Genomic DNA, 24,156 nt, shown 5'->3' with positions numbered 1-24,156 from the left:
TTTACAGTCCAGAACATGTTTAAACCAAGAGGATGGAGGAAAATCCTCTATAATATATGCACAAATAAAAAGCTTTCCTTCTGAAACAACAACTTACATCCATTATTGCAAAAAAACAGGCAAAAAACAAGCATGTCATTACTACTACAACCGACTTACTATAGTGTTAAGTATTGCTGTCCTCGACCAGAGAAATCCTTAGTTGACTCATACAACACTCATACGATTTTGTCGACTAATCATTTAGCTGATTTAATTGACATATCTGTGAAAATGAGTTCCTCCACAAAGAATCACACAAAAGCACCACTTTAAATATTGTGTTTACCAGAAATGTGCTCATAAGTTCCTTGGAAATAAGTCATTCAGCATGAAATAAGCATAAAAATGACTGATCGACTAAAGAAATCTTAGTCGGTTCAGACCAAAACGACAGATTAGTTGACTTATCGACTAAGAGGGGGAAGCCCTAGTGTTAAGTATCATAAAGTTTGTTTCTAGAGATTAAGCCAAAACTGAATCTAGCTGCTGTTTCCTACTAATTTGGGCCAATTCACTTTATTTGGATGGCTGCATATTTGCCCTCCCCAGCCCATACATATTAACCATTAGGAGGAAAAGCCAGCAGGCTGCTTTCACTGATCAACTTCGAGAGATCCATCAGGTCTTGTCTTTGTCCTTCATGGGCTCTGCCTGTGATTACCTCAATGTGGAAAATTACACCAAAACTAAAAACAGAGGGCAGAGACAAAGTGCAGACAAGGGCATATATGATAGAAAACTGACAACATTGTATTATCTGATAGATACCTCACCCGACTTTTCCTTTATTTGTTGTAAAGTAGCCAACATGGAGTCATCAGCACTCCATTAAAACTGATCGAAAACAATCAAATAGATGACTTCTGACCTTACTGTGACACAGCAAGCATAAAGAAAATTTCTCCATCTGATTAATAAAGTACCAAATATTCAGAATTGTTATAATATTCAATGATCTTTCATTTGATTTGTTGATTTGAGCAGTTGTTTACATGAAGCTGGTGTCAGATGAGGTGATTTGATCCTGACTTCTCTCAGACACTAGATGCCACTGTTACCTCATGAAAGTGTAGAAAAGGAGGGTATACAGATACACAGCAGAGAAAGAGAGGGTTCAAACTACACTTGGCTCTGACACACTGGTATACTGACTTTTAGTTTGGCCTGGATGTTCTACATTTATGTGTCAGTAGAAGCTGTAGGATTTATATGGTTTAATAAAACACTCCTCAAATGTAGAAATGTCATAGCCTTGAGTCATTTTTAACCACAAACCTGTATCACACTCAGTATGTTTGATTTGTAGTAATGTAAAGTTTTGAAATGTCTCTGCTAATTATTGATTCCTTTTACTAGTGGCTTTTATGTGTTTTATCATTGTACAGAAAGACTAAAAGGTCCACAGAACAAAAGACACTGCCCACGAGCAAGGCACAAGACCAACAGAACTCAATCAATGTAATCTGTGGAAACAGAAAAAAACACAAAGGTCAGAGAGGCAAATTTTTAAGATGCTTTTATTAAGCTGTAATACATATCAGATGCATAGTACATACATAAACACCTGGTTTTGAAGATAATTTATCAGATATGTTTTGGCTAAGCTTGCCAGATGTCTTGGCCTTCAAAAAAGCCAAGACATCTGCCATGGACCCTATAGTGAAAGGGTTCCACATAAAGTGATGAAAACATTAAAGTTTATATATCATTTGCTCACATTTGTATAATAAAATTCAAAGAAGTCAGTGATGAACAAGATTATTGATACTTAGCATATAGCAGATGTTCAGTAATGTCAACTGTAACAGCGAACCCAGTCAATAAATTGGTTGTTTGGTCTATAAAATGACAGATGACCTTGAAAAATGTCCATCACAATTTCATAAACCCCAATGGTGGTGCAACCCCACAGGCTATGTAAGCCTAACCTTGAGCCCAAAGTTAAACATGCGACTAATGACTATTTTCTTTGTCGATTAACATGCTGATTATCTTCTTGATTAATCGTTTGGTCTGTAAAATGACAGAAGACCTTGAAAAATGTCCAACACAATTGTGGAAAGCCCATATTAACATATTTAACTAGCTTCTCTTGTCTGAACAACAGTTCAAAACCAAAATATATTTAGTTTATTATCACATAAGCCTAAGAAAACAAGCAAATATTCACATCTGAGAAGCTAGAAACAGAGATTTTTATGGGCATTTTTGCATTAAAAAAATGACTATAATGATGAATGGAATGACTAGAGATTTTATACTTAAACCTATACTGTATATCAAACGCACCTTTGGAAGTGACAAAGGTGAAATTGGGTTCCTATGATGCCATTGTCTACTCCTTGTTTCCTCCTACAGTAACATCTCTGAGAAACAGACCAGAACGCTGGTTAAACAATGGTGTCATCTCCTGGTCAGATACTGGTATTGCAACATGAATGTAAATATAGTGTACAACTGATATACCTTTGAAATGAACCTCATCACCACCTGTCAGGTAAGTGACTTTACTTGCTTTGTTCAGTTAAAAACTTTTTTTTTTGCTATATGGCTGGAAAAACAAAAAGAAAACTTAGAATTAAATGAAAGAATATATATTTTACACTGAGTTGTATTGTCCTTTTGTAATGTGTGATACAACTACTATTACTACAGTCTCTAATTTTTTAATAGAGCTCTGAAATCTGACATGAGAAAACTTTTCGGTACAAGTTACACATCCTCTCACCACTGATATAGACCTTTGTGGTATGTGTAAGTTGTGTGGGCTACAGGAGTGATTACGAGCCTGCTGTCATAATCATCTTCAAAGATACCAAAAATAGGGTAGAGCTTTGATCCGTTACTTAAGGAAGTACCAGTCATAAAATGGAGAAAAGATTTGAGTGATGAATTGGTCTTATTGAAGGCACACCCTGAGTGGGAGTAGATCAGAGTCCTGGCGTCCACGTCATAGAAGGAGACCTCTCCCTTCTCGTAATCTACAAACACACCAACTGTCTGGTGCCTTCGCCTCACGTGCAGGGTTGCCGGGGTAAAACTATTAATTAAACATTCCCCATCTTGGTTGTAGATTCCACAAAGTGCCCAGCCTCCATCCTCCGGCATAGGAAACAAAATCGAGCCTCTTTGAAAGGGCTCTTTGACCACTCCCAGTACCCAACCTTTACTCCCACTGACCCGAACTTCATAGTAGAACCTGCCTGAGGAAAAACCCTCTTTCCCAAGGATTAAGGGTTGACGTTCAAATCTTCTCCCGAATGAAGCAGGCAAAGACAGGAAACCACCAAATCTCAGTTGTTTCCCATCCTCAGACACCATGAGCCTGGAATGGGCTGTGTAAGTGTCCAGAGTCACATCCACTGCATCTAACTGCCGGATCTTCATCAGCTTGTACTGAGGCGGAGTCCACACTTCTTTAACAAACCCATCTGTCATCGGTCTTTCAGCTCCAACAGGCAGTTCACAACCATAAGATAACCTGACCTCATGAATAAGCTCCTCCATCTCATTACTGAGTGTCTTTTCCATCTGAGCCACTGCTTTTTTCACCATCCCCAGACAACACTGCTGACTGATGTCAAAGAGGTCTGGTGTAAGTGGAGCGCTGGAGTCGGACAGAGGGTCCAACAGGTCCTCAGTGTGCGAGAGAGACGACCAGCTCTGCAGGAGGCGGAGGTGGTCCTCTGTTTGTAAAAGCTGCTCCATTTCGGACCTTCTCCTCCTCAGCTCATCAACTTCTTGCCCCAGCTGTGTCACGTGGTCTGCAGCCTGCTTCAGTGCTGCTTTCTGCTTCTCCTGGATCACCGCAATCAGCTCAGCCTGGCTTCTTTGCAAAGAGACCAGTAGAGCAGTGAAAACCTCAGCAATGTCTGCCATCTCTTTCTCTGACTCGTTCTTGCTCTTTTCAACTAAGCATATGATTTCAATAAGACTCCTGAATTTAGTGTTTTCCATCATTTTTATCTCTGACGTCACATAGTCCAGCTGATCTTTCCTCTCTCTGAACGCATGCTCTAACGGGACGGCTTGGTGCGCTGCATGGTCGTCTTTCGAGCACAGGTAACAAACACACATCTGGTCATCGAGACAGAAGAGCTCGAACACCTTGTCGTGCTTCTTACACACCCTGTCCTCCAGGTTTGACACAGGGTCGATCAGCTGGTGCTTCTTAAGGGCTGCGACTCTCTCATGAGGCTCCAGGTGAGGCTGGCAGTACGAGGCCAAGCACACCAGGCACGTCTTCTGGGCCTTGAGCTTCGGCACGAGGCAGATGTCACAGGGCACCTCCCCTGGTTCTGCTAGGGTGTTATCTTCATCTCTCACCTTCGTGTTTTTGAAATGCTCCAGCATATCTCTGAACTCTGTGTTGACCTGAAGCTGTGGTCTCCTGCGGAACTTCTTCAGACAGAGGGGACACTGTGTCCGTTCACTGCTGGCCCAGTAGCCCGTGATACAAGTCTTGCAGTAGTTGTGTCCACATGGAGTAGAGACCGGCTCAGTGAACACATCCAGACAGATTGAACACAGGAACTGTTCGTCACATGGGAGGCTGCTGGCTGAGGCCATGTCTACACGAGAGGAAAGGATTTGATAGTTAGGATTTTCAATTTCAAACTCCAAAAATGTGGAAATCAAGTAGGTAACTTACACCGATCAGCCATAACATTATGACAGCATGGGCACCCTGACAGGTCTGCGGCTACGCAGCCCCACACGCAACAAACTGTGATGCAGTGTGTGTTCTGACACCTTTCTATTGGAACCAGCATTAACTTTTTCAGCAATTTGAGCTACAGTAGCTCTTCTCTTGGATCAGACAACACGGGCCAGCCTTCACTCCCCACGTGCATCAATGAGCCTGGGGTCTGACCCTGTCGCCGGTTCACCGGTTTTCCTTCCTTGGACAACTTTTGTTAGGTCCAAGGAACATCCCACAAGAGCTGCAGTTTTTGAGATACTCTGACCCAGTCGTCTAGCCATCACAATTTGGCCCTTGTCAAAGTCGCTCACATCTTTACGCTTGCCCATTTTTTCTGCTTCCAACACAAAGTTCAAAATGTTCACTTGCTGGCTAATATATCCCCCCCCACTGCCAGGTGCCATTGTAACGAGATAATCAATGTTATTCACCTCACCAGTCAGTGGTCTTATTGTTATGGCTGATCGGTGTACATTTTTGACTAAGGTCAAAGTCATAAGAGATTGAGTGTCTCGATTGTACCAGGGAGATGGTTTTAGTCTAGTTTTTCTAGCGGACAGGGGGGGCGACTGAATTAAGCGCGTCCATCAGTGTAAGATTGAAGTTATCAGTGAACTGGCAACAGGGCTGGTGGTTACAGCAGACTCGAGTCTCTCTCTGGAGCCCATCCCAGCTGAAATTGGGCGAAGGCGGGGTACACCCTGGACAGGTCGCCAGGCTATCGCAGGGCTGACACACAAAGAAAGGCAGAAAACTCTGATAAAAATTGTTGATAAGGACCTGGTGGTCAATACAAACTTGCTATATAAAATGAGTGTAACTTAGAGTGCATAATAGTACCTCAAATGACGTAAAAACAGAGGTATTGAATGGATTAAGCATTACTGATCTGGAGTCATATACAGCAGTAATGCCCCCACCTCTTCTTGATTCACTTGACACTTGTAAATTAGTATAATTTGGAGGTGATGCCTCATTTAGACTTACAAAGTCATGAGTGATTTAGTAGAAAATGATCTAATGTTCATAAATTCAATATTTAAAGTATCATTTTTACAAGGTGGCAAACATTTCCCTGCCTAGGAGGTTAGTTTTCAAGTGGTTCTTGGTTTTTGGTATTCAAAATTCTTATTATCTCTGTCCAACACGTGGTTGTGCAGAGGTGTGACACTTTGGAAAATATTGGTCAAGACTTACATTAAATGCTTTTGTGGATTCAATGTGTAACAGTTTGTACATACTGTGTTGTTTGCAGTGATTTTCTCTGATTAGTTTATGCCCTTCATTGAACTCTAACAAACCAGTTTCTGGCACCTTTAGTAGTTTTAGTGAAAGCCCACAATGACCTTCACTCGATAACTTTGTTTAAAATGTATTTTATTGTATTTTTTTGATAGCTAACAGTAGGTAGATGATGAAAACAGAAACACAGGGAGAACTTCCTGTGGAAAATCACCAGCTGTCATGCCTGTAGTCTATTAGATTTACAGTAATTGGCATTGGGAAGCAGCCAATATGAGTATCTCAGGGTGGATTATTCCTCTAACAATGATGAAAAGGAAGAAGTTCAAAATGTATAAATAGACTGGATACAGTCATATTAACACTATCAGTTTGGTCGGTAAAACAAAAGCTTTGGGAATTGTAACATACGCTGGTGGTGCCCATCTGACACTAGAAGAAAACAACATTTAGGAGATCCTGCCACTGTCAAACACAGCCCAGATAGTTAGCATGGTGATATGTTTCCTCTGGGCACCGGCTGTTAAGATTCTTTTAAGTTATATTTAAGCTCAGAGTATTTACCAAGACAATTATATCCTGCCCTTCTATAACTACAGGGAACCAGGAAATGTCTTCGTACATTTCAATAAGATCATAAAAGGAATCAGAGCACTTCAACTTTACCTGCCGAGAAGTCTGTGTCGTCTGTGGAAATCAACGTTTGAGTTTCCTTGTAGACGTGTAAAGTTTCATTTCTCAAAAATGACACATGATCCCACCCATCCTCTTCCCCTCCTCTTACTGGAAACACTTACTTCAGCTGACTTTGCGCTTTCCCCTCAGACAGAAATTCTGTAACAACAAAACAGCCAACAATACCATTAACAGCTCCAAGCTTTCTTTCTGTGAGACACCATGAGTTCCTCCACAAAGAATCACACAAAAGCACCACTTTAAATCTTGTGTTTACCAGAAATGTGCTCATAAGTTCCTTGGAAATAAGTCATTCAGCATGAAATAAGACTAATAAGTAGCCAACATCGAGTCATCAGCACTCCATTAAAACTGATCTAAAACAATAAAATAGATGACCTCTGACCTTACTGTAATGCTCTTTCATTTCATTTGTTGATTTGAGCAGTTGTTTACATGAAGCTGGTGTCAGATGAGGTGATTTGATCCTGACTTCTCTCAGACACTAGATGCCACTGTTACCTCATGAAAGTGTAGAAAAGGAGTGTATACAGATACACAGCAGAGAAAGAGAGGGTTCAAACTACACTTGGCTCTGACACACTGGTATACTGACTTCTAGTTTGGGCTGGATGTTCTACATTTATGTGTCAGTAGAAGCTATAGGATTCATATGGTTTAATAAAACACTCCTCAAATGTAGAAATGTCATAGCCTTGAGTCATTTTTAACCACAAACCTGTATCACACTCAGTATGTTTGATTTATAGTAATGTAAAATTCTGAAATGTCTCTGCTAATTAGTGATTCCTTTTACTAGTGGCTTTTATGTGTTTTATCATTGTACAGAAAGACTAAAAGGTCCTCCTTTTCTAATGAGAACAAAAGACGCTGCCCACGAGCAAGGCACAAGGCCAACAGAACTCAATCAATGTAATCTGTGGAAACAGAAAAAAAACAAAGATCAGAGGCAAATTTTTAAGACGCTTTTATTAAGCTGTAATACATATCAGATGCATAGTACATACATAAACACCTGCTTTTGAAGCTAATCTATCAGATATGTTTTTGATAAGCATGCCAGATGTGTTGGCCTAAAAAGAAACAACACAAAAAAAGAGTGTAATGTGGACCAAAACATTAAAGGATATATAATTTGCTCACAATTGTATAATACAATTCAAAGAAGTCGGTGATGAACAAGTTTATTAACAGTAGCAGATGTTCAGTAATGTCAACTGTAACTGTGAACCCAGTCAATTAATTGATTGTTTGGTCAATAAAATGACAGAAGACCTTGAAAAATGTCCATCACAATTTCATAAAGCCCAAATTAAAGTAGCTTTTTTCTTTGACCAACAGTTCAAAACCAAAAGATATTTAGTTTACTATCATATAAGCCTGAGAAAACGGGCAAATATTCACATTTGAGTTGAATTTAATTTTTTGGCATTTTTGCGTTAAAAAGTGAATTAAACGATTAATCTATTATCAAATGATTATAACAAATAATTTTCTGTAGATTGACTATTATTATTTTAGGAAAGTTACCGTTAATATGCATATTGTGTAAAATGAAAATAGACAAAGCACGTGAGGAAATCTGTGTCTGCTGCATCTGTGTCCGTCTCCTTCAAAATGACTGACAGAGTGCCCTTACCCCCTGATAGTGTGTGATACTTTAAATTAGGACGCATGGCAAACATTTTTAACTGCATAGGCTGCAATTGGGTGCTTTAGACTGGCGTCCCTTAGGAACCCAATACATTTCTCTTTTTTTAAAAAGCTCTAATTAAAGCAGAAACAGAAAATTACAGAACTGATTTGAAGTCATTAGGAACAAATTGATTGACAAAGTCATGAAAAATTGGAATGATAGAATAAAGCACCTCTGAGAAATGACTTAAAGTTTACGTCTGGGGTCTGCGGGGATCCCAGTCAGTAGTATGAGGGTTAAACACAACTCACTCTCAGACAGAGCACCCACATGCTGTATGAACGTGTTCATGCTGTTCTTTATTCAGTCTCCTTTTCCTCCACATCTGTTCTACCTGGTGCCATGTAACGTATGTTTGTGTCCGTTTCAGCGTCACTTATTCTTTTTAGCAGCCCCTTCTCAGACAGCCACACAGCAAGGCGTGACACTAGTAGAATAGTCCCGATGGTGATGAGCATGATTGCAGTGCAAAAAGGGAACAAGCGTTGTCGGTGACCATCCTCCTGTATCTTGTCCCACGGCAGGGGCAGGATGTCAGGAAGGCCTATCATGGGTTCTCCAACCAGAGTTCTCAGCAGTAGTGCCAACACAAAGCCAGAGCAGGCTCCGTAGTGGTTCACCCACCGAGACAAGTAGAAGGTGCATATCACCTGGGCAGTCATCATTGAATACATGACATCTGCACTGACGATCCACAACACGTGAATGGACGTCTTTGTCATGGCCAGAGCTGCTCCCATTATTCCACACAGGAGGATTGACACTTTCACCACTGCAAGAATCATTTTTTCTGATGCCTGAAATAGAGGAAATCATTTTACAACCAATCAAGTTACTTTTATTAAACCAAACTGTGGATCACACTGCTGATTTCTGAGGTGAAATCAATGTACTTGTTTTGCTTGTATACTATGCAAGCATAGTTGCATCATGTACTCAAACCTCCAAGCCCTCATTGACACTGCCATCACACGCAAAGCTCTCACCATAGCCACCCCCTGAACTCACGCCTCACTCTACCCCCATCCGGCCGCAGATACAGATCTCTGATCTGTGAAGAAGCACGGTACCGTAAGAGCTCTGTGCCCTCTGCCATCTCTGCCCTCAACAAACTGGAGCTATAACACTCAATGGACTCATGTTCTTGTGACTTGTGACTGTATTGTGTTCCTTGTGGCTATGTTTTTCTTTCGTGATTAATGCTCTTTAATTGTTCTTATGTGTGGAAACAGATTTGTGGACATTTCTGGACATGGCTCAAGGGAAAGATTTGTCCTAATCTGTACTATTTTACAGAAACTTGGGAGTTCAATTCTGTGATTGCCTGCCTGCAACCGCTTTTACAAAGCTGAAGACCCACCTCGCTGATTTACAATACATGTCAACCTTTGGATTATCTGACAGCTTGGAAGAAGAATTGCCTGTGGCAACAATATCTTTCAATTTTAACAATTTTGCAGTAAAATTTTTTTATATAAGAATCCTTTTCATATGTAGGAGACCTAATATGAAAAACATTGTTGTGCTTAGTTCTACCTCTGGTTGAGGTATCTCAATATTTTGGGTGTCTTCCCTCTAGCATGTTACTATCCCAACAGCAAGAACAGTTACCATTTAGCTCAAAGCATTGCCTAAATACACCCTCACAGAGCCGCTAGCATGGCTGTAAACTCTTCGACTCTTTGATCTAAAAACCTAAAAAAATGCAAACAATATCAGTAGTGGTCATGAAAGATTTTACCCTTTTGTAGACGATGTTCTTGAAGATATTTCGGCCCAGTAGGGAGGCGGCAGACAGAAGTGCAGAGTCAACTGATGACATCACAGCAGCAGCAAGTGCTCCCACACCAACCAGTGAGACGAAGAAAGGGCAAAGATGCTGAAGGGCAATTGGCAAGATCGCACCGGCTTCGCCCCGTTCATACGGGCTGGGAGAACCGTAGGTGGTCTGGTTCCAATCTGACAGATATTAATCATATGTAATTACAACAAACATATGAGTCACAGGGTTATATGAGTGGGATTTGTTAAGAGATTTTTGCTTGTGTAGAATACACCAATTATACAGTATAGTATCTAACATAGCAGACTCATTACTCATTTAAGCTACTCTTTTTAGGTGTAAATTGGCCTGGGTTTCTCCTACTTATAATACTACAGAAATGCTTATTCCAAGATTGACAAAGACAGCAAAGACAACAAGAAGATAGTTGAATCTAGGTACCGGTAGAGGCAGCCACTGCCCCAATGATGAGTGACGGGAGGCCAAGTATTGCGATTAATACTGCTCCAACATAGCAGGTGATCTTAGCTTGGGTATCAGTGGCTGCGGCTAGGACTCTCTGGTAGAAAGCCTGGTAACAGATCCCTCCAATGGCCTTGGAGAGGAATAAAAAACAAGTTACTGTTGATGATGTTTAACTCAAGTGTAGGAAATGTTTTTTTAAAAGTAACGTGGTTTACATCATCACAGTGTAGTCTTTATTGATCTCGCATATTTTGTACCAGAGAGATTTTAATGGAATTATCTTTCTAAGATATGTAATTGCCGGCTGTTACAGCTTTCCATTACCACTAGCAATACGTCATCTACCCAGCGTCCTGCGTCTTCCAGCTCCAGCTTGCCGATCCATGGCTCCTGATGCAGATTGGTTACTGCAGCAACAGTGATGTTGGCAGAAGAGGGGCTTGTCAGTATAAAAGGCACACAGAGCCACTGAAATAAGGAGGAAAACAGGATACAGAGTTACAAATACATTATATCATCTTGCATAGTTCTATGAACAAACAGTAGCACTCGCATTGACAGAGATACACCAGCCATTCATGTAGACATAACTACAGCCGTAGTAGCTGTACAGTATTTAGCTCAAAGAACATGCTGCATTCTACTGTAACATGCTCAGAATGACGATGCCATCATGCTGATGTTTAGCAGCTATAATGTTTACTATGTTACCCATTTGCTAATTACAGATTGAAATGGAAAAAATAGCACTTAAAAGGAGAAGTTAAGGGATCAACAAAGTCATTCTAATTCATCAGAAAGTGACCATGAATGTCTGCACTAAATTCCATGGCAAGCCAATAAATAGTTTTCGAGACATTTCACCTAAAACGACAAATGCCAACCTGATAGTGGAGCTAGAGGAAAAGGATGGGATTACCAAAGTCAGCATGCATCATCCTCTATGGACCATGAATGGTTGTATAAAAATGTCATCCATCCAATAGTTATCGAGATATTTCTGTCTGGACCAAAATGACCAACTTACATACCGATACTGCCTTGCCTATAGAGCCACGCCGCCATGCGTGTGTTTAATGCTTTGAATTTGACTAAAAGTATAATATTTGTACCAAGCCAATGAGCATGAAGCTAAGCTGGATGACATCAGTGTAGGCCACAGAGTACAGTCCTCCCATTAACGTGTAAAGGACTGCCACAGAAGCAGAGATGACCACAGCCAGCGAGGCGGAGATGTCCATGACCACGCTTACCGTCCCTCCTGTAACCACAAACATGTATTCAGAGTGAGGCATGCACAAGGATGTTCACGAAACTCAAACTCAGGTGCTGAAGCAACAAACTAAAATTGATTCCATGTAATTTTCACGATTTTAAAATTATTATTTTATATCTGACAGAGCTAAAGGGTGACTTGTGCCTTGGTATCGGACACTGAGGGGCGTGACAAGGGTATGAAACTCTTTACATAATGTTGTCAGACACTTATGATAAAAATCAGAGCCTGATTTTAGAAATTGTTGTCTCTATTAGTCAGTTAGACACAAAGACATGGGAAAAAAGGGTCCTGGTTGAAAAATACTGAAGTTACCCTTTAACTTGATTATAAGAAATGCATTCATTGAAATTCATTCGTTGATTAAGTTGTTGTTTCTGACTTACCCAGTGCACCAAGAATACTTGCTATCCACACGATATCGCTTATGAGAGAGGGAATAAAAAGAACAGCAGCTACAGCGTTGCCATATTTCTCCTGAAATGGGTCCATGAAGGTGACATATTTCTTCGCCCGAACAGGTGTGACAAAGAAGAGTGCACCTGAAGTCACACAAAACGGAAACATTTAAACTTTGAACATTTGTTTCATTTTGAAGTAAAGAGTTTTGGATCTGACTTATTAATCACCAGTAAAATGTTTCCATTTATAGTAGTTACATGATGATGTCGTTATGTAAGTAAATGTGTACTAATGTAAAATAATGAAACTATGGTATTTTTTGTAAAATTCTTAAAAGGAAGTCTACTGACAAATATTAGACAAAAATATTAGTTATTTATACAATCTCAGGAATAGAAAGGTTTCACTATGTGTGAGCCCTGCACTCGGGGAAACACGAGAGCAGAGGATATTATTGATTGTGTAAAATGTAAACAGCTGCTGCAAAATGGATATAGGGGAAGCACTGTTCCATCATAAGATATTGTGGATCACCTATCAAGGTGACACACGTCAGTTGAGTAAGCAGTCCTTCAATGTGGCCCAGGACGCATTCGCGTACACACTGCTAAAAGAATGTGGCCATATGCGGCTCTCACCACCTCTGAACGTGGTCTGAGTGATCGGATCTCAATGCATCTTGGGTGCATTCACACCTGTACTTAGAGCTGTCCGCTTGTGATCGGATCACCCAAGACGCATGTTAATGCCAAGTCTGAACAGGGCCTATTATGTATCACCAGTTAATAGTAAGCTGTTGTATTTGACCTCACTCACCTATAATCAGGCTCATGGCCATGCCAATGGTTCCAATGGCCCACACCAACCCCTTTGTTGGATCGTAGACCACTTCAGCAATCCCCAAAATATAGCCTCCTCCCACCCAAGTGGCTGCAAAACATCAGGACAAATACAGGCAACGAGAAAGAAAATGAATCCAACTTAACTTAACCAATTGTTAATTGATGTAATTAAATTCATTCAAATCAAAATTTTGAGGCCACTGATTTCAAAATAAATGTCCTGGAATAATTTGTGATTACAAACATTTAAGGCCCAATTCAGTGACTATGATCATCTATGATGTTATTATCATCATCATTATTGTTACCTGTCATAGTAAAGATGCCGACCCAGATGTTTAGGTTCCGCCCTCCAACCATTGTAACTTCACTGCGGTTCCCAGTGCACTTCTTCTCTTCACGTTTGGACTTCCTGGATGCCCAGATACCTGTACCCAGTACAATCATGTAAAACACTCCGATGGACAGCAGTCCTGGCCAATTTACCGCCATCCTCAGTGTCTGTGGGGAAAGGACATCAAACTCACACAAATTCATATACTGTATCTCTTTTCAGCGAATGCTGTACATTGAGCATGCCTTGCTTGCAGCTAGTATATACGGTCATATATATAAATATAAATTTCATTTTGCAGGTTTGGACCTCTTAAAACATGGGCCCTGTGGGAAGTAAAACACAGATAAAATTATGTAAAATATGCTTATAGCTTTTGTAGCTAAGAAAAATGGTGTTGTGCATCAGTATTAGCGCATACTACGAAACCATTCTGCCACTTTGGATTTAATCCAATAAACAAGCTGTCAAAAGTTCTGTGAATCTACACTTGATTGTTCTTCCTCAACAACCGGTTGTGTGTCTCAGTAAACTGAATTTGAATTGCAAAAACTGAATGTGGAGGAATATAGAGAGTTGAATTTTCAGTGAGGGATCAAATACAGTTTTAGAGTAACTGAATTTGGTAACACTTTATAATTACCATAATTTATAAATGGTGAATTGATAGTTAATTAGACTTAGTTAATAGTTATTTTACTGTTAACAAACAATGAAATGATAATTAATAACGTTTACTAATTATTACCTCCGCCAAGGCCGAAGGCATAGGAAGGAGGTTATGTTTTCATCGGCGTTGGTTTGTTGGTTTGTTTGTTTCTTTGTTTCTTTGTCCGTTACCAAGATTACTCCAAAAGTCCGTGATGTATTTGGCGACTGTAGATTCTGCATTTTTTCCACATTAAACTCGGTGAAATTACAGTTGAGTTTGACCAAAGCACACTTGGTGATTGTTGGAAAGAGTAACGACGACGGTTTAGGTGAGTTTTATTTTGTTTCTGTCCAGTTTGAATGAAGTGTTATACGATGCTCCGCTGCGTACAGCTGATCTCAACATAAACAAAAATACAGGTGGATGACGGCGCAAGCTGAACGGAGATGGGGGGCAGAGGTCTGCGCTCTCCGAGTGCCATTCTAGTTAGTAATGATATAATTCATATTATTTTTTAACAGTTTATTGTTGCACAAATTCTAACATTTTATATATTATAAATATTTGTTAATGATTAAAATATTATTTGTAAACCTTAAAGAAATTGTTTGTAAAACATATATAATCATTACATAGATAGATATTTGTAAGACTTTGTTAATGGTTGATAATTGGTTTGAAAATCGTCTATAAAGATTATTTGGATGGCTATTACAAAGTTGCAACTGATGATCATAATCTATAAACAATATTTAGATAGATGCTTAAAAAGTTGGTTTCTGGTCCACCTGTCCTTTAAATCAAGTTCTATTTTATTAATGTTTTTAATGTTATTGTTGATAAACATGCTCCTTTTAAGAAATGTAGGGTAAAAGCCTGGTCCAGTCCATGGTTTACCACTGACTTAACTGAGCTTTTTAGTTCTAGAAACAGCGCCTGGGCTCAAGCTAGACGGTCCAAAAAACCCTCCAGCTTATACTGCTATATGCTAAGAAAGGTCATGTCTGACTACTGCTACTCTTTCACCAGCTCCTCTCATGATCAAGTGTTAAATCAATATCGAAAAATAACAGCTCCTTTCAACTAATATTGACAATGGGCACAGTCTATTGACAGACCCTAAAGACATTGGCGCTGCCTTTAACATTCATTTTGCTGCCTCTGAGCATCTTTTTGAAAACAGTGAGTTGAATAATAACCTCGAGCCACAGACTGAAGAATAGGGAAATGCTCCTCCACAAAGCTCCAGCATGTCCTCATTAAAGTCTTAGGGAAAGTACCCATGCTCTTCTTACTATTGCTACTAGGAAATCTAATAATTTGGATGCTGTTTTTTCTAATTGCAGAATGCATAACTCATAGCTTCAACTTGGTTCTCCAAGTTAGTTTTCTGTACTCACTCCCTATCTTTTTCTGTCTTGGCTAGGTCTCACTTGTTAAAGAGCTTTTAATCTCAATGTGACTTCCTAGTTGAATTAAGGTTATATATAAGCTACATCAACTTTACTTCTATTTGCTTGCCACTTGCATAATAATAATTTATGCAACTCGCGTTGTGAGTGCATAGGGCCGCCTGGTTCTTTTATAAGCTCTCTTGGGGGAAGTTTCAAGCACTCTTGGGGGCCCTCTGGTAAACACTGAGGCCCTAAGCAGCCACTTAGTTTGCTTATGCGTTAGGCCGGCTCTGATTACCTTCAATTCAATTTATATTTATATAGCATCAAATCATAACAGATGTTATATCAAGAGACGCTTTTCATAAAGAGCAGTTTTAGACGGTGCTCTATAATTTATAGATCCAACAAGAGATCCCCCGGGAGTGTGCATTCTCATGCAACTGTGGCAATAAAAAACTCCCCTTTAACGGGTAGAAACCTTGGGCAGAACCCGGCCATTGACCTCGACCGGTGGCTATCTGCCTCCATTCAGTTTCAAGTTTATTGGAATTTAGTTCCAAACGAATAAATTAAATTTCAAATTATGCTATTGTGATCGATGCTGCTTGGGTTTATTGTTATACCAGTATTGGTCTGAACTTTATCCATTAAACATAAAATATAACCCCTAAAATACTAAATTCAAACTTAGAGCAAATAAATAATGACAAAGAAAAGAAACGCTGTTGCTTGACATTCTTACTTTTCTTTCAAGATAATCATTTTTAGTATGTTTTCTCTCATAATAATTATCAGAATGATATTTTTTTTAATTACCTGTATTGCCTTTAGAAAATGCTGAGATGGGTAGAAGTTTGAGTACAGGTCCTCAAAGCCAGCTCACAACGGAGTGGAGGAGCGGTGAACACTTTTCTGGAAGTAGAAGAGACTGGGTGTAGTTTTCACCCATTTTGCCCAACACGTACACCAAGAATTACTATAGCCTCACCCTAACTCCACCTACACATCAATCAATCAAAGTCAAGTGTCATACTAGTGTCAACAATTCAGATATCAAGACAAAACACAGAGAGGCCTGGAGTTAATTTTGACAAAGATTGATTGCTTGTGTTTAAAGATGCTCTATTTCCATTGACTACAATGGTTCACATGAGAATAGAATTCAAAATACTGTCAAAAATGCATTTTTTTTAGATAAAATTCTGAAATTTACCAAGCTTCATCTACCGTGACATCAAAATTTTGCCATTTATTTTCATGAACATGGGAGTTTTATTTAGCGAGAATTTGCAGTAGCTGCTACTTAAACGTTTTGATGCACTGTGAGCTCAATGTTTGATAATCAAGAAATCTGGCTGGATCGTTTGTGGAGGACAGTCTGAAGATGAAGCGTAGCAAGTTTGGTGTAAATCGAGCAAAAAAAAATGTGGGACAAGATATAGGTTTGATAAGTTTCACAGAGGGATGGACTTCATAATTCCTGCTAGGAACAACATTTCTGCTCTCTTGGGCCTAAATCAAGAAAAAAATCGAGATTACACAAGATATACCCTGAGGTATCTCAACGCATATGAGGGAACTTTGTTCCATTTTCTATGGTCATGCCCCAAAATTTAACTATTTTGGAAGACTAGATTTTAATTTTTGTCAGAGGCTTATGCTGCCACAATGAAGCCAGATCCATTGTTGGGCATTCTCCGTGCCACATCGAATAAGGCCCATAAATGCCGATCACAGGCAGTTTAATTATGTATGGTATTATTGAAAAAAAGCTATGCTTCAGAGGTGGAAAGAGGTTAAAACCTTTATGGATAATATTGGGCGATGACCTGGCCTGTATTGGTTTTATGTCACCTCACTTGACACTTGACGTGTGAGTGCTGTCTCTTGGACTGTAAGTTAGTCATATTGTATCAGGCTGTGTTCCAATGGAATAATACCAGGTTGGTGAGAAAGATTCCCTTTAGGCATGTACTTTAATTTCTTAACTCTAGTTCTGTTTACATTGAACAACCACTAATGGGTTTCACTATTGCTCAACGCCATTGAGGCGCCATCCTCACCACCCTGACACAGATCTTTGCACTCACAAGCAACATCAGGCTTGACTTATACATTGCTTTTCTAACTTTGTAAAACAAAATGTAGCAAATAAATACATAGATATAAATTTAGTGTATTGCCATTTATTATTAAAATAATAAATAACCTTTTTAATGCACCATTACCTCATGAAAGTATGGAAAAGGAGGTATACAGAAGGGCTATCCCGTTCATATTACATTTCATCATGTGCAGTATGTAGTGTGCAAAGCTGTCAAAAGCAAATGTGTTACCCTCTATGGAATAAACTGAAAGATAAGTGTATTTAACACTATTCTATTTTTATTTTTTAAGCAATCAAGTTATGTAAGCATAAAATAAGCTAGTATTAAAAGGGACTGTATGCTACTTTTTACACGTATAAATCGTTTTTTATTGCCAATGTGTGAACAGATTTTAACTTAACCTAAAAAATTAGACCTTCGGCAACTTTCTGGATTTCCTCTGTCAGCCTGGAGACTGCTTTTACCGAAAAGCAACCAGAAGCTGGCGGCCCTCCAGTAACCAGGGAAATCCTACCAAGACATCACATGCTTGCAAACTAAACAACTTGAGGCCAAATACTACTCTCTTCCAACATCCACCAAAAACAAACTCCATAAAAGTAACCACAGTTAACCAGCCAGAACAGAACAAAAAAAAAACTTTTGCGGGATACTCCCAAAAATGTCAATCCCAATGCTAAATACCAAAGGCACCTAAATCTGTACTCCTAAAATGTGCTTAACCTCAATTTAGCAACAACAAACCACAAGGGTGACAAACCAGATTGGTCAAACTGTTATGTTCGTGGACTCAACAATAGTCTCTTTAAGGTGTAACAAAAATAATTTATTTATAAATATGAAACTAAGGTGGACAGGGCTGGGGTTCCTGGAGGTCCGAACGTGGCAGTAAAAATGGCAATACTTAGTTCAAGGAACGGGGGCACGGGGATGGGGTGTCCAGGAATCCTTCCAGAGAAACAGATGAATCCACTTGAGCTCCGAGAGTTGGAATGGCGTCGGAGGGTGAACAGGCAGGTAAGTAACTAAAGGAAATGGATCCAGGTCGAGGAGGAGCGGCGTGAAGGAGTGAGCAGGCAAGTTGGTATCAGGAAGCAGAGACAGCTGACAGGGGAACAGACCTGAACAGAGAACAAAGCAAGGTGAGTCCAAAAATCCCAAAACGAGCATAGACAAAAAGTCAAGAATTAATCTACTAAGTAAGAGAGCCTGAATACGTCTTGTACCACTGAGGCGACGGAACGATCTGGCGATGACTGGCAGGAAGACTGGGGTCCATATACTGCAGGTGTGTGTGATGGTAGGTTAATTGCTGTCAGCTGCAAATCTGTTGAAAATCAGCTGAAAATCTCACTTTTTTATAATATGGGACCTTTCATTCATTTGCGTTGTGTTGGCAGGAAGTCTAACAATGACACGTTGGTGAGCAACAACACATACTGGGAGCTGCACAGAGACCCTGGCTTCGGTAAAATGGACCTCCCTGTGTTGTGGTGACCTCTGGATTTAACCAAACCTCTTCACTACAACTCATCATTGAGAGGGAAGTATAAAACTGGACTGAGACCAACCCTCCAAGTGTCCTGACCTGTCATGGTAACCCAAACCTATATGGACTTCCTCCTGTTGGTTTTGTTTCTGTTGTTAATTACGTTTCTCCTTAAGGGTACATTTTATTCTCTCATTATCATAACTATAATTGACACAATGTGTCAGTGTAGACCAAAGATTCATATCATCATGTTCTGTTGCATTTACCAAGGTGCCTTTTATGCAGTGCCTCGCTCAATCAACTGCTGTAGCAGTTATGCAAAAACACTTTTATTCAGAGACTTTAAAAACTTGTCTGAATGATGTTAGTATGATATGTGGACTTCACTGGAGAGACAAAGGATCAGGGCTGGAGGTGAACTTGTTCAAAAGGTCAATACCTGCTCAAGTATTCCTCCTTCCAGTCAGCGTCATGACTCAAAACAGAAGCTGATCAGAGGTTGTAATTATAAAAGAGGGACTTTAGCCTTTTTCAGTATGCTGCCTTGTTACAATGAGTCATGACTGTCATAGGACTGTGGATAATGTTTATCAATGGGGAAAATGGCAATAATACTCCATGTTCAAAGAAGAAAATAAATTGTACAATGGATGGACAGGTTATAGTATGTCACACTTTGTTTTTGTATGTGTAAGGCAAATAAGTCTCACCCAAAGTAATGATCGTCAAAAAAAGTGTTCCTTTTTTGAGATAGTTTTAAGTGAAAGAACAACAACATGAAACATTAGTGTCATTAGACATGTAGTTTAATTCAAAGCAACACCGCTAACCAGCAAAGCAAAGCCTCACAGAACTGTTTGCTGTTGAAATAAAATTAGTAATGTGCGATATATGTCATCAATCAAGACAATTAAAAGCACAGTGGGAAAAACCGGTGCACCCAGAAAAAAAAACCCACGCTGGCACAGGGAGAACATGCAAACTCCACACAGAAAGGCAAGGGGCCTGTTTCACTAAAGCAGAATAAATAAATCCAGGATAAGAGAGAAAGCGAGGGTCGACCTAGTCTAGTCAGCTCATCCTGGCTTAATGCGTTTCACAAAGGCAAAGCCAGGCTGAGGAGGGGCGACTAGGTTGCACAGAATAAATCTCCATGGTAACTTATATGCCACTGCTTTCGTGAAGCCGAGTCAAGGCTAAACTGAGGCAGGATAACTGGAAAACCTCGGCTTAATCAGTTATCTTGGTTTTGTGAAACAGGCCCCAGGTTCTCACCGATACCTTCTTCCTGTGAGGTGACAGAGTTCACCTCTGCACCACCATACCAGCTCTTCATTTTGTTCTTCTGCTCAATTTTGCCAAGACCTTCTGCAAGGGAATCCTGTCTTTGTTGTCGAGGACCTCTTCCATTATTTCCAAGAACTCCGGCTTGTTGGCGAGTCCCTGGAGCATCTTCCGTCCGTGGTGTCTGTGCAGAAATACATTTCCCAATTAGCGCTTTAATTTATAAGCACAATGCCCAGAAAGTTATACAATTCTGACAAAGATTGAACAAACAAACGTTTGTAATTTTCACAGGAATTACAAACTATAATACCGTGCAAGACTTGGTAACCCACCTGACATCTGAGGCAGCATCCAATGCCATCTTAGCGATAGCACCAAGGAATTGCTTTGCGAAGGTATCCCTTTCTATCAAGATCTCATCCTCTCCAACGATGTCCATCAGACGGTGGAGGTGCTGTGCTGCGCTGCCTCTCACTGCAGCATTACGGTGGCTGAGGAAGGACAAAGACACGAGAATGTCAGACAAATCCTGCAACCATGTGTTCATTTCATTTACTTTAAATGCTGCTGCTACACTTCCTACTAAATTCGGATCAAATTCTCTTACATCAGCCCAATGAGTAGAGCATTCAGTATTCTATCAGGGCTGCAGCCCTCCTCCACCAGCGCGTCCAAGGCGAGGTTAGCCTTCTTGTTAAAGAAGGCGCTGGTCGTCGTAGTAAACCTCAGCAGCAGGGCCTTGCCTGTCGTGTCTAACATAGGGTCCATAGCGTTCCCCATGCGAAGGTGGAGCTCTCTTATGGCGTCCATTGCACCACTCGCCACAGCACTGCGCAGGTTCTTTAGCTAGATAGTAAATAAGTACATCAGTCAATACTTCTGCGTACACAGTACAGGTACATGCCCAAGTAGGACAAATGATAATTGTATGCAACACAAAAACAATACAAAGACACAGAAACAAAGAGGGAAATGTTTACGATACCTCTTTTGTGACGGCATCGCAGACTTCAGGAAGTCTGGTCATCAGTAGTTCTGAATGGTGCTGTGCTAGAGCGCGAACAGTTTCCAATGCATCCACTTTCTTCAGCCTATGTTTCGATGACAAAAATGATTGAACTGTATTAATCACTGCTTTAGGAACAACAAACTGTTGTGCCCCTGCTGGTTCAAATCTATCTCTACACTTTTGTAGTGTCGATGTCTTACCAGTCATCTGAGTCCAGCTCATCCATGCAGAGGGACAGGCGCTCATTAGGTTGGGGCAATGGCCTCAGGTCCTTTTCAACCTCAACAGCCATTGGAGGGCGCAGGTTTGTCCACTGGCGAGGTCCTGTTCTTCTGGGCGGGGCAGGTTTTTGTGAAGGAGCCGGATCCTTGGTTTTCACCCCCGAGGTCCTATGGCTAGTTCCTCTTCTGCGTGACGGGGCAGCTTTTGGTGGAGAAGCCGGAACCTCGGTTGTCACTGGCGAGGTTCCATGGCTAGGTCCTCCTCTGCCTGGCGGGGCAGATTTTGGTGGAAAAGCCGGAACCTTGGTTGTCGCCGCCAAGGTCCCATGGCTAGGTCCTCCTCTGCTTGGCGGGGCAGGTTTTAGTGGAGAAGCCGGAACCTTGGTCGTCACCACCAAGGTCCTATGGCTAGGTCCTCCTCTGCTGTGCGGCACAGGTGTTGATAGAGGAGCCAGAACATTGGCTTTCACCGCCATGGTCCTATGGCGAGGTCCTCGTCTTCTGGGCGGGGCAGGTGTTGATGGAGGTGCCGGAGTCATCCCACAGTTCCCACACAGAATGTCATCAAAACTCAACAATAACAGCGTACCTGCTTTAACAGGTGCTGCTGCTGCAGGAGGACGTCTCACAAGCGCTGGGATGCGAGACGGTCTACTGGTTGCTACTGCTCTAAGTGGAGGAAGAGGAGTAGGAGTAGGAGTAAGACGAGGAGTAGGAGAAAGAGGAGTAGGAGAAAAATGAGGAAAAGGAGGAGGAGAAAGAGGAGTAGGAGAAGAAGTAGGCAGAAGCGGTGGTGAAAGACGAGGAGAAGTAGTAGAAGAACTAAGAGTTGGAGAAGGAGCGGTCCTGGGTGTCCAACCCTTGTTGTTCACTTCTAAAAGGGATTTGCTGTCATGCTTGGCGGACAATCCCAATCTCTCCAGAACAGCGTTGGTTCTGGATTTGTTAGCAGCATGCAGCCTCTCTGCACTTTGATAGAGTGCAGCCAATTTAGCTCTCTCAATGTCCATGATTTTGGACTGACTGCTGTAGCAAGATGGTCCTCTGCGGCTCTTTGGTGGCTGTGAAAAAAATATACACATTTGTGACACTTTATAATAACCCTAATTTATAAATTGATAGTTAATTAAACTTAGTCAATAGTTCTTTAACTGTTAACAAACAATTAAATGATAATTAATAATGTTTACTAATTATTAGCAATGCTATAATTTCTGTTAACAATTACATTCTGATTACATTGGTAAACAACTATTGTTGCACACACATTTTATATTCTATATTAAGTTTTTGTTAATAATTACCAAATATTAATACATAAATATTTATAAATTCTATAAATTTGTAAAGCTTTAAGAAATCGTTTGTAAAACATCTATTAGCATATGTAGATAAATGGACCAGAAACCAATTATTAACCATTGACAAAGCATTAACTATGTATCTTAATAATGTTTATAGATGCTTTACAAAGTAGTTATTAACCATATAACAAGGTATTATAATCATCAGTTGCAACTTTATAGTAGTCATCCAAATAATGTTCATAGACGGTTTACAAACCAATTATTAATCATTGAGAAAGTGTTACAGATATCTGGTCCATGTATATATGTAATGTTTGCAGATGCTTTACAATTGATTTCTTAAAGGCATACAAATAATTTCGTAATCAATAACAAATACATGCTACCGACATTTGTATAGACTCGACATTTGTGTAGTATAATTTGAAAATACTTACATCAAGTGCTTCATAGCCGTTCCCTCCTTTGCACTGTTGTAATAAATTGTTCCATACGTCGGGTTGAGCCATGACTATCAGGAAAAATGCCACAAAAATGTCGCAAAAATTGTGGAACAAAAACTGAATGCTTCGTCTCTAAGACTGAATCTGGAATCTCTCCAGACCTTTAAGGTGAAACTGTCCTTTCTGACATCACAACAGAACCATGGAACATTCTGATGACATCATAGAATTCTATATGCAAATTAGACCGGATCTGGACTCTCTCTGTGCTCTACACATGAACCTGTTTTGAGTGATGTCACTGTAGAATTCTGAATTCTGATGACATCATAGATTTCCATATGCAAATTAGGCATTATATGAATTCTTTATTTATTTATTTTTAAATGATGTAAAAGGATTGTTGATGATCAAAATATACCTCAACTTGGTACTAGGTCTTGGCACAAATTTAATCATTTAACTCTATTTCCCCCAAGCAACATTGCAGATTTTTATCACCACATTTCCAATTTTTCCTCGCTTTTATCAGCCATTTACCATCACCCTGTATATGAATCATGTATAAATGACTAGATTACTTATGTTCCATATTATTATAACGTCATCATAATATGATCCAAAATGGGATAAGACTCTTGACTGGGAATCTACAGTATATGTGCAGGTGTGTCCTCAACTCGAGTCACATAGTCGGTTCAGGTTCCATGTGTCGTTGTATAAATTGTATCATTTTGAAAGAAATAACTCTAATAAATAA

At 40.1% G+C, this 24,156-nt stretch overlaps 3 protein-coding genes across 3 annotated transcripts; all 3 read right to left on the bottom strand.

The window, feature by feature from the left end:
- Nucleotides 1-1,542: 1,542 nt before the first annotated feature.
- Nucleotides 1,543-6,790, bottom strand: LOC141762105 (E3 ubiquitin-protein ligase TRIM39-like). Its single transcript, XM_074625979.1, has 2 exons — nucleotides 6,653-6,790; nucleotides 1,543-4,613 (listed from the first exon to the last, which is right to left on the bottom strand). Exon 2 carries the CDS (start codon nucleotides 4,609-4,611, stop codon nucleotides 2,767-2,769), a length of 1,845 nt encoding a protein of 614 aa, XP_074482080.1. The 5' UTR covers nucleotides 4,612-4,613; nucleotides 6,653-6,790; the 3' UTR covers nucleotides 1,543-2,766.
- A 998-nt stretch (nucleotides 6,791-7,788) lies between these two features.
- LOC141761696 (high affinity choline transporter 1-like) lies at nucleotides 7,789-13,812 on the bottom strand. Its single transcript, XM_074625252.1, has 8 exons — nucleotides 13,455-13,812; nucleotides 13,121-13,234; nucleotides 12,289-12,444; nucleotides 11,739-11,887; nucleotides 10,951-11,094; nucleotides 10,603-10,756; nucleotides 10,120-10,337; nucleotides 7,789-9,175 (listed from the first exon to the last, which is right to left on the bottom strand). The coding sequence occupies exons 1-8, from the start codon at nucleotides 13,681-13,683 to the stop codon at nucleotides 8,678-8,680; spliced, it is 1,662 nt and encodes a 553-aa protein (XP_074481353.1). The 5' UTR covers nucleotides 13,684-13,812; the 3' UTR covers nucleotides 7,789-8,677.
- Nucleotides 13,813-20,341: 6,529 nt separating this feature from the next.
- On the bottom strand, nucleotides 20,342-23,592 carry LOC141762040 (uncharacterized). Its single transcript, XM_074625851.1, has 6 exons — nucleotides 23,391-23,592; nucleotides 21,626-22,707; nucleotides 21,402-21,507; nucleotides 21,024-21,262; nucleotides 20,749-20,907; nucleotides 20,342-20,597 (listed from the first exon to the last, which is right to left on the bottom strand). The coding sequence occupies exons 1-6, from the start codon at nucleotides 23,460-23,462 to the stop codon at nucleotides 20,462-20,464; spliced, it is 1,794 nt and encodes a 597-aa protein (XP_074481952.1). The 5' UTR covers nucleotides 23,463-23,592; the 3' UTR covers nucleotides 20,342-20,461.
- Nucleotides 23,593-24,156: the final 564 nt, after the last annotated feature.

Source organism: Sebastes fasciatus, chromosome 23 (genome assembly GCF_043250625.1).
Source record: "Sebastes fasciatus isolate fSebFas1 chromosome 23, fSebFas1.pri, whole genome shotgun sequence".
Taxonomy (NCBI): domain Eukaryota; kingdom Metazoa; phylum Chordata; class Actinopteri; order Perciformes; family Sebastidae; genus Sebastes; species Sebastes fasciatus.
The sequence above is the reverse complement of the archived record's forward strand: the minus strand, read 5'-3'. Positions and strand labels throughout refer to the sequence as shown.

Coding starts and splice junctions, on each gene's coding strand:
- LOC141762105 (XM_074625979.1), bottom strand. CDS start 4,611: ATGGCCTCAGCCAGCAGCCTCCCATGTGACGAACAGTTCCTGTGTTCA.
- LOC141761696 (XM_074625252.1), bottom strand. CDS start 13,683: ATGAATTTGTGTGAGTTTGATGTCCTTTCCCCACAGACACTGAGGATG. Junction 11,888..12,288: donor AAGTATTCTTGGTGCACTGG/GTAAGTCAGAAA, acceptor TTGTGGTTACAG/GAGGGACGGTAAGCGTGGTC. Junction 10,338..10,602: donor GGCAGTGGCTGCCTCTACCG/GTACCTAGATTC, acceptor AATATCTGTCAG/ATTGGAACCAGACCACCTAC.
- LOC141762040 (XM_074625851.1), bottom strand. CDS start 23,462: ATGGCTCAACCCGACGTATGGAACAATTTATTACAACAGTGCAAAGGA. Junction 22,708..23,390: donor ACGGCTATGAAGCACTTGAT/GTAAGTATTTTC, acceptor TTTTTTTCACAG/CCACCAAAGAGCCGCAGAGG. Junction 20,908..21,023: donor GCTCTACTCATTGGGCTGAT/GTAAGAGAATTT, acceptor GTCCTTCCTCAG/CCACCGTAATGCTGCAGTGA.